Source organism: Sceloporus occidentalis, unplaced genomic scaffold (assembly GCF_023333645.1).
Source record: "Sceloporus occidentalis isolate IW3139 unplaced genomic scaffold, rSceOcc1.0.p SCAF_9, whole genome shotgun sequence".
Classification (NCBI taxonomy): Eukaryota; Metazoa; Chordata; class Lepidosauria; order Squamata; family Phrynosomatidae; genus Sceloporus; species Sceloporus occidentalis.
The window spans coordinates 44,797,458-44,807,556 of NW_028316989.1; the positions used below are offsets into that span (position 1 = coordinate 44,797,458).

At 40.8% G+C, this 10,099-nt stretch overlaps 1 protein-coding gene across 2 annotated transcripts; it reads left to right on the top strand.

Annotated features, from left to right (window-relative positions):
* Positions 1–1,058: 1,058 nt before the first annotated feature.
* On the top strand, positions 1,059–7,489 carry LINS1 (lines homolog 1). 2 transcript variants are annotated; one of them, XM_089538047.1, is made up of 6 exons: positions 1,059–1,807; positions 1,902–1,991; positions 3,793–3,934; positions 4,187–4,783; positions 5,658–5,835; positions 6,350–7,489. In XM_089538047.1, exons 1-6 carry the CDS (start codon positions 1,406–1,408, stop codon positions 7,203–7,205), a joined length of 2,265 nt encoding a protein of 754 aa, XP_089394173.1. In that variant the 5' UTR covers positions 1,059–1,405; the 3' UTR covers positions 7,206–7,489. The 2 variants fall into 2 exon arrangements, with proteins under 2 accessions (XP_089394173.1, XP_089394174.1); XM_089538048.1 differs by lacking the exons at positions 3,793–3,934; positions 5,658–5,835; positions 6,350–7,489 and having other exon boundaries at positions 4,187–4,264.
* The last annotated feature ends 2,610 nt before the right edge of the window (positions 7,490–10,099 follow it).

The following is a 10,099-nucleotide window of genomic DNA, read 5'->3' on the forward strand; positions in this document are numbered from 1 at the left end:
TGGGATTCGCTCGCAGCTGCCGTAAAGTTCGGGCTTTGCGACAATGGAGGGCAGCGGCGTGGTTCGGCGGGTCTCCCTGAGGAGAGAAGGTGGGGCTGGATGCCTTGGCTACTGAGGGTGAAGGATGCTCTTGCCTCTCTAGGAATATCTAGGTCCTCCAGCGCAACTCTATGGTCAACTTTCGGCTGCAACATACTTGACAGAACATTGTATGGATACAGCAACAGGTTTAGGTCGCGCTTCTGTATGGAGTTACTATTTGGCCCCATTAAACCCAGTGAGGTTTAAGCCTGAGTAAAGCTATACTGTTAATGGGGCTTACTCTCAAGTAGACGCATATAGAACCACATACATATTTACTTGGGGAGAAGTGCCTCTGAGAGCTTAGGGTTGCCACAATTCTCTACTACAAACCGGGACAAAATGCAGGACAATTGTAGGACAAAATTTAGCCCAAAATGTAGGACATTTCAGGGAAATGGAGGATCTTAAATGCCCTACATTTGGGTCTCAATTTCGCCCCACATTTTGTCCTGGTTTGTAGTAGAGAATTGTGGAAACCCTACTCTGAGTCGGCCGCATGGGATTTTACTGTTGTGCTATAGGTAAGCCATTAATACCCAGTTTAAAAAAAGTACTGTATATACTCGGCTATAAGTCGAGAAATTTATGCCCAAAAATTGCCCCATAAATCTTGGGTAGAATTATATAAGGGCCAAGGCAGCAGTAGTGCTTAGAAAGGTCCTATAGCAAGAAAGCCTGGCGCCCCAATCTCAATTGCATTCCTCCCCCTCCAGTCCCTTTGCAAGCCTTTCCTTCCTATCCTGTCGCAAAAACTCCCCATTGAAAAGCACTTGCCTGGTCCCTTTGCCTCCTATGGGGAAAACTCCCCATTGAAAAGCACTTGCCTGGTCCCTTTGCCTCCTATGGGGAAAACTCCCCATTGAAAAGCACTTGCCTGGTCTGTTTGCAAGCCTTGGCTTCCTGTGGAAACCAATCTCCATTTAAATCCACTTGCTTCCTAGAGATCCAGAGAAGGAGACGGACAGAAATGGTATTTCCCCCTTTCCATCCTTCCTTATGGCTCCCTAAGTTTTACCCTTGACTTATCCATGCGTCATATCAAAATCCAGGATTTTGACCCTGAAACCTTCTCTCTACGTATACATGAGGTCGACCTATACACAAATATATACGGTATTCCTAATAGTTTGGACATCTCACTGATTGAAGATTCTCGTCTTACTGATCTTATGCACTGTTTTCTTATGTTCTAGGTTTACCGGGGGCGAAATCTGCACAAAGATATAGACTTGCGTTTTCTACTGAAAAACAAAACCAATGATCGAAGAACTGTCCTGATCTACATGATGTGAATGCAGTGAAGATACCAGACTGGTCCATAATGGAGACGCTTTATTTCTCCCTCAAAGAGATGTACGACAATGTTCTGGTAGATGCCCTCTTAGGAAAAGACAGCCGTGAATACGCGGCGCTCCTGGATCCTTACGTTTCGTTGCACTTCTCAGGAGAAAACAAGGGAACGTGTCTATTTTCTCCCAAGTCTGATTCTCAGAACTCTCCTGCTCTAGACTTTCTATCCTTTAGGGGAGATCGTAAATCCAGTGCTTCTGAAAACGGGGGCCATTCAAGATACGACACAGGGGAAATTACGTTGTTTCAGTTAACCTTGGCCAAGATGATTCTTACTAAAGCGCGAAGCCAAGAGCTGGAAACTGGAACAAAGCAGAAGTACCTTGAGATTGTTAGAATCCTTCTGAAAGAAGCCCACATTGACTCAAAATTAGTACGTTTTTAAAGTGATTTCTTTCTTTCCTGAGCTTTCTTGTTAAGGCACCCTGATCTACTACTGTTTTTCCCCCCTTTTCCGCTTCTTTCAGATTCATTGCGTGTACAGTCCTGATAAGCAGCTCTCTTATTTGGCATCCAAAAGTTTGGTCTCCCTTGTATGTTTTCAGCTAAAGGAAGAGGTAAGTCACACACAAGGTTTGTGATTAGTTCCTGCCTGAACAGAAGCACCTCCTTTGTATTGCGGACAGGGTTTTTGAAAGTGGGACATAATATACCATATATACTCAACTATAAGTCAACCTCATGTATAAAAAAACTACTCCTTGGGGAGGTGGAATTCATTCTCTGATGGTTTCACATATACACTCATCCCTCCATATTTGCGGCTTTGATTTTTGCGGCTTTGATTATTCACGGATTTGATTCATAGGAATATCTAGGTCCTCCAGTGCAACTCTGTGGTCAACTTTAACTAAAAGTCGCACTGAAAGACCTAGAGATTCCTAGAGAGAATAGTCTACTAGGCCTTTGTAGCTCCTCCAGTTCTATGGTCAGTGTCTGACGGACACTGACCACAGAGTTGAACTGGAGAACCTAGAGATTCCTAGAGAGGTGTCCTCTCCGGTAAAAACATGGTGTTTTTGTTATTTGCGGTTTTCCCATATTCACGGGGGTCTTGTGCCCCTAGCCCTAGTGAATATGGAGGGACAAGTTTAGTCCCATGAAGCCCAGGTTCTGTTTGTATATGTTCTGATGCAGGAGCTCTCCTGTATCCAGGATCTCATTTAGAAGGTGATCTCCAGGCTTGATCTGTGACATTAGATCTATTGGCTTCTTTTTGACAGATGGTGCAATTCGAGAATAATCAGCCAGAGGGCTTCGTAACACCAAGATAAACTTCTTGGTTATTCTTCCTTCTGAAGTGTTTGTAGATATTTATAATGAGCTTATTAAAGTGTGTTGGGGGACTTCTGTGTTTGCAGCATTTCACAAACCGCTCGCTGACTGTAAGACTTCCAAGCCCAGCCCCTATAGCTGCTAATGATGGCTTTCTTACCAAACATTGCCCCACACCTCCTCCACATTTGCAGTTAAACTCGTGGTATTCCACAACAGCAACTGAAGTATTCCTCTTTCCTGCAGTCGTCAAAAATTGTCTTGCAAACCCTATATTTACACTTGTATAATGATAGGGAGAAAACTTTGCGTATGAGCGTTTAACTGATTTAATCAAGAACAATCCAGTATTTTGTGAGACTATTCAACTTTAGCAGGTATGCAAGATGAAAGGATGCTTTGATGTGAAACTTTACAGCACGCTTTAGGGTGCAGTATATATTGATACAGCCACTGACGGAATTTGGGTTCTGAATGTAGCTCATAAAGCATGGAAATGGTAGAGTTTTTAGTTTATCCTCTGGGCTTACTAAGGTTTTTTACTCATTGGTGAAGAAAATCTGTGCTTTCTCAACTCATGCTTTAGGTGAGAGCTTATGATCACATGCACTGCAACATTACTGACAGGCAGAAAACGGATATGTATGGGAAGAAGCTACCCTAAAACTGTATTTCCTTGTATTTAGTATCAGGTTTTGGAGGATATGGTGTGCATAGACGCTCAATCAGCCACATGAGCTCTGAAATATTAAAATACAGAGTTAGCTCCTCAGTTAGAATGAGGCCTAAGTTATCCACTCTTGTGATAAATGAAGCTTAAAGGCTAAAGCTCTCAGTGCAGATGTGGATATCCTGGCCTAGACTAGAAGTATATGGAAGCCTAGTCAGTGTTTAGTCTTGGCAGATACCTATTTTGAGAAAGGGAAAAGAAGTGTTGGGACTTCATTCCTTCCAATGGCAGCGAGTCCTGTTACATTAGTCACTGCACCTTCCATCATTCTCCTCTTGTCTTTACTTGGCAGTGTTGGTTACTGGTTGCTGAATTCTAACATAGAGACATACTCTTTCCTTTTTCTTCCTCAGCATTTGCTGAACAGTCACTGTCTGGCTTTTTTCTCAGAGGTTTTGTTGGGATTTCCCAGTAGCAACTGGATAGCAGAATGCCTGTGGATTCTTACGAACGTGATTAAAGAAATTTTGAAAGATGAAGCCTTGTGCAAAGAAGGTACATTTGAATTAGAATTAATTTGCAAATGTTAGTAGGAGGAAAAGAGCACTGTATATTAGAAGAGGTTGTATATTTGAAAATATTAATATTGAGCATCTTACCTGTCTTGGTAACATAAATATTAGGAAGGACAGCATTTGCATGGGGGAAGTTGAGAAGTATTTAAGGGCCAAAAATCCACTTTATCAGAGTACTTGAACTGTACCTGGGCAGTAAACTTTGTTTGATCCTGGTGATGCTTTGTTACAGGTGACCTGAAGAAGCTTCTGATGCCACTTGATGAGACACTGAATGGCTTTTACAACACTCTCATGTTTTATTATTCTGATATCACGCAAGATATTCCAATCTCTGCAAAAGCCACAAATGACTTGAGCAGTTTCCTAGACTTCCTTGAACTACTTGTAGCCTCTAGAATTCAGATGCCGCTTAACCTTTCCTGCCAGAGGATGTTGTTTTTGAATGCCTCCTGTGTTTTGGGTTTTGCTACTGCCCCTGTTCATGATTTCATCAAGAAAAAGTCTATCATGCTGCTTAAAAAATGCATTCTTCATAAAGCTGGTGAAGACCTAATAAAGAGAAAGGCTCCTTCCTCCCACCAGGACCCTCATATCAGCAACGATACATCAGCATTTGCTGATACTTTCCTGCAGTTTGTGAATTCTGGGTGGCTGAACAGGCTGACTGTTAGTGGAAAGGCCAGCCATTTTGGAGGCAGTCAGGTTAAGCCCGAAGTGGATATCTGCAGCAGTGCTGATCAAGTGACCCTAAGAGCCTTAAGCTTGGTTCTTCTTAAAGCTTTAGAGGTAAAGATCCAGGACTCTGCCTTTGAAGCTGAAGCCAAAGGTAATGTTTTTTATAAGTAATTGAAAGTATGCCATTTCTCTCAGACATATTACATTGTTGGCCGTAACTTTTACTGGAATGGGAAATAGAGAAGAATTAGTGCAGGAAGTATGTAGATGGCAGAATGGCTGCAATTCTGGCAATTCCAGCCATCCATGGCAAGATTTGTTGGGTTATCCTTTAGGTGGCCATATGTAAAATAAGATACCAACAAGAAATCATTGGTATGTTGGATTAGATCTGTCACATAATGTAACTGGGTATATCTACCTGCATGATATGATAGAATTATTGATGGTTCCACCAACATATATAGTTCTGTCAAGGCTGCAAGCCTTTCAGGATCTGGCTCCACTTTTGTGAAAGACTATTCCTTGTACCTCTGGCGGAGGCAATATCCTCCCCATTTTCGTAAAGGGTTGAAGACCTATCACTTTGATTTGCCGGATTAAACTGCTGAGTGTGCCTATGGTTGCCGAGATGAGTAGCGATTGGTGGGGTGTGAGGTTTTTATCTTTAGTGTATTGCAGTGTTGTGTTTTATTGTCCCATTCTTGATTATATATGTCTGATGTTCCACCCTTTGGTGAAAAGGGCGTTAAAAATAAATGTTGTTATTATTATTATAATTACTATTATTATAATGTCATTAACTTTTGTCTTCACATTCTTTTGGAGGGGATTTTTAATTTTTTATTTGATATTTTATTAGAGTAAGTTATGGTTAAAACACATATTTTGTAGCATTTGCAAAATGCACTCCTGGAGTTCTTTTTCCTCTGCTGGCTGAAAAGAAACGTGTAATTTATAAATAATGTAAATATGATTTTGGATTGCAGGAATATTTACTTCTTCCCTCTCCTCTTCTTTTTTAGCTTATTTGGAGAGTGGTATGTATCCACTGCTGAAGTTTTTAGAACGATACCTGAGACCTCTCTGTGTTGATCTATTGGAACATCCTTGCATATGGCTTTCTGTGCTGTTTATAGAACAAGATGATGACCTGTTTGAAGCCTCAAATGCATTATTATCAATTCATTTAAAGTTTCGGAGGTTAGTGTCCACTAAACACTCACAACTGTCGTTCTTTTAAAACTATAGAACTGATAGATAAGGCAAATGGTTATGTGGGCTGGACGTTTCTCTCCCAACAATGCCCAGCCTGACACATTTAGGAAGCTGACAGAGAAAGCACCAACAGATGGTTACTCCATGTTTGGTGCTCTGATTTGTTTCACCAATTTTAAATGTGTATGTATGCATTATGATCCTTGGCCTATGGGCCAAGGATGAGTATTGTGTCAGTACATCTGATTCACGTTCTGATGAAATCTGAAATCGTAGATTAAACCACAATTCAGATGTAACAGGAAACACTGGTTTGCAAAAAAACAACAACCCCAAAATATTAAATTATAACATACTGATGGAAGGAGGGGGACAGGTGCAACCCCAAAAAATGATTATGAGACCTGACCTAGCCTATAGTTAGTGATAAAACTTTGATAAAATGATTGTGAGTATACAGAAGTTGCACTTTCAGTTGTTTTACTTGTTAACTTTCTAGGTTCTGGAGTGAAGTTGATTTTGCCATGTGCCATTTGAATGGAGGACCTCTAGACATCTGGACACATCAGAATGGCTGCAATCCACACTGTATCTTTTTATTTTTACTAAAAAGTATAGCATTTGATGCCAGCGTTCTTCTCGATTTCTTGATTTCATCTGAAACCTGTTTCTTGGAGTATTTTGTAAGATACTTAAAACTTCTTGCGGAAGACTGGCACCAGTTTCTCAAAATTTCTACGCTCCCCAAACCCACAGCCAGCAGAGATTTTGGTTTTCCTCTGTCATGCCAGCCAAAAGGTCCATACCACTTAGACTCACATTTGCAGAGTACTTCTTGTGATTCTCATTCGTGTACGGCAACACTTCTAACCTCTTCCCAGAACTTACCTTCATCATGGCATGTTGTCAGTCAGTCTGTAAAACCTACCAAGACTAACTTGTTGCTGGAGTCTGATAACACACCTTTACTGGGGCCCTTTCAGCAGTTGGTTGATTATGAAAGCTCAGAAGACTCTGAAGCAGAATGTGTGGAAGAGTGTTTGACAGAAACAAAGCAGCCATCTTTAAATAATCAAACCTGTACAGGTGAAACTAGCTTTATGGAAGTGGATGACCGAAGAGGAACCTCAAAGCAAAACGTGTTACCTCTGGATCACAAAGATGGGAATACTTCTTCAACCACTTGCTGCCAGATATCCCCAAATACCCCTGAACCAACGGAAGGAGTGCTTCAAAAGTCTGTGAAATGTTTCCAAGAACTTGAAGAACTGATTTCTAAACTACATAAAAGAAATCTATTTCCATATAATCCAAGTGCACTCCTGAAGCTCTTGACTCGAGTTGTCAGTCAGTAAGGTATATAGATCCGCCGCGAAACCGTCAGAGTATAAGGACATGCAATGGCAATATCACCGCCCACTTATTAACATTGAAATAATGTTTCCCGAAGATTAACATGTATCTAAAAACCATTGTCAGAGATTGTTATCAGAGATAATTATTTGAAATCTGGTCTAAATGGCTGCAGAAGGCTCTTTAGAGCAGCAAATCCATTGATTTAGCTACATAGGAGTTTGCAATTTGTGATATGGATAATGGGGGTCTTCAGGGATATATATATATATTTAATAAAACTTTATTTTTGGCATTCAACTTATGTATGTATTCATTCATTCATTTATGTAGTGCCATCAAATACCCAATGCACTGTACAAAACCTGGTCAGCAGTGTCTTATTCTGACACCAAGATAGCTATATTGAATGGCTAGGTGGGTGTTCTTGCAATAAAAATGGGATATGCAGTCTCTCAATAGAAAAAAATGAAATGGAAAGGTATGGTTGAAGAAGATAAAGATTAGATTTATTTACACTTGCTATTTTTTCAAACTTTATTGAGCATGAGAGCATCCAGCCTGTCATGTGTAGAGTGATGACTCTCCTCACACTTCTTGTTTCATTGCAGAATCTGGAGTTCAGTGCAGTGCAGAAAGAAAGTCATCCCTGTGTTTCTTCTCAACACTGCTGTTGAAAGGAGGATGAGGTTGAAGCTTTCTCCTCGCAATCCTGAGGAGATTTTGCTGGGATGCGAGTAAAATTAAAGCTTCCCTTCTAATATAGCAATTTGCAGTACCATCGTGGGAGAGGGAGGGAGGCTTCACCTCCGTGAAAGCAATTCTGCTTGATATTGCTGGGATGCGGGCAAAGCTAAAACCTCCCTTCTAATCTAAATTATATGTGGCAGCATTTCTGCACTTTTGGGGCAATCTTTTTTTTTCCCCATGGCAAGAGTATGAATTCTGATTTAATATACCTAATGATCTACTTTCTACAGATTTCTGGGAGGTAGAGCTGGAGAGCATGGAATAATCAAATTCAACAATGTTCTCTGGAAGCTGAGGATGTTCCTGAAGACCTCAAAGCCAAAGCAGCATTTGTACATTGCAGGGAGAGACAGTATTCCACATTTAGTTTAATTGTTTTAATTTAGCTTAATTGTTTATTTTAATTTCCCCCCCAGACCGTTCCTGTACATATGGATGAGCAGGTTCTAAAATAATTTTCATATTTTAAAACTCTTCACATATAATAATATGAATTTAAATGTGGGTTGCTTGTTTGGAGTGCAGTTGGGCCTCTGCCACTGTCAGGGCATTCTTCCCTCTTACAGTGAAAGGTTAAGCTCCTTTGATCAGCAAAGACTCAAATATGGTAAGGGTATGGCACATATGTGCTTAGATGAGATGAAATCATTGGGTGAGAAATTATGAGTCTCAGAGTCCAACTCTTAAACCACTACATCATGCCAGCTCTTGTGAAATCTCTCAGCATAATGTTAGTTTTGAATAACGTTCTTTTTTGCACTGTGGGAATCTATCCCCATTCTTTCCATGTTATTTCTACTTGTGGTACCATAGTTAAAGAAGTGAAGCAAGGATCACATATACTTTGTCAACTGAGTTTGTTGTTGTGTGCCTTCAAATCATGTCCGACTTATGGAGACCTTAAGGCCAATCTATCCTGGGGTTTTCTTGGCAAGATTTCTTCAGAGGTGGTTTGCCATTGTTCCCCTGAGGCTGAGAGAGTGTGACTCACTCTGTGGGTTTCCATGGCTGAGCTGGGAATAGAACCCTGGTCTCCAGAGTCATAGTGCAACACTCAAACCACTGTGCCATGCTGGCTCTCTAACTGAGTTTTACCTGTGTTACAAAGAATAAAATGAGTTGAGAGCAGACGTGGAGGACTTGTGGCTTTCCATCATATTTGGTCATTATAGACAAGGTTGTGGTATTATGGGAGATGCAATCCAACAAATTCAGGAGCTCAGGGGATGAATCTTTCAGGGAGCTTGTCAGATCACCAAATGTGACTGCACTGGTTTTAATCCATTTAAGAAGATGCAGGCTCCATTCTTCCCAGACATTCATTGTAAGACTGATTATATGTTAGCTCAGAATGAATATGAATCCCTCATGTTTTCTTTAGCAGAATCTTTGGAAACTAATATTTAGGCAACCTAAACTTCCTTCTTGGTTGGTTATTATGTTGTGCTGTGATTATCATGGGGAGAATTTTGCTTTGAGGCCCTTGTAGAACTGTGCGTTCCCATCCTTCCTCTCAGCTATTTGTACGCATGCATCCAGATTCCACTCTTGCTACCAGCAGCTTTGGTATAGTTACAAGAAAGTTTAGATGGACCACTATAGATGCCAACTTGATGTAGTGGTTTGAGTGTTGATGACCCTAAGACAAGCCTGTCATGGGATTTTCTTGGCATGTTTCTTCAGAGGGGCTTTGCCATTGCCATCCTCTGAGGCTGAGAGAGTGTGACTACCCAAGGTCACCCAGTGGGTTTCGATGACTAAGCCTGGATTCGAACCCTGGTCTTCAGAATCACAATCCAATGCTCAAACCACTACACCATGCTGCTTCTCATCATACTGAATAATCTGGTAAAGAAATTACTTTTTGATGTCCCCTTGCAGATAAAACTCCCTACAAGTAGAAATGTAGCACAAATAGTGGAGTGTTTGGCTTATAACATTTCTCCCCAATGTGGTTATTGCTCTTAATGGAAAAGTAGCCTTACCTACAGAAGTGGTGCAACCTACTCCCCTTATGTTCTTGGACCAGCTAGTTCCACCGCATCTGTAGCACAGATACCTATTTCATCTAGCCAGAAATTAGAGAAGTAGCTTGAGTATTATGTAAAATATGTATTATGTATATTATGTAATTGTTTATTATGCA

Bases quoted from the DNA above. Each gene is read 5' to 3' on its own strand.
- LINS1 (XM_089538047.1), top strand. From the start codon at position 1,406: ATGGAGACGCTTTATTTCTCCCTCAAAGAGATGTACGACAATGTTCTG. The intron at 1,808-1,901 runs GTACGTTTTTAA...CGCTTCTTTCAG, and splicing joins CCCACATTGACTCAAAATTA to ATTCATTGCGTGTACAGTCC. The intron at 4,784-5,657 runs GTAATGTTTTTT...CTTCTTTTTTAG, and splicing joins CTTTGAAGCTGAAGCCAAAG to CTTATTTGGAGAGTGGTATG.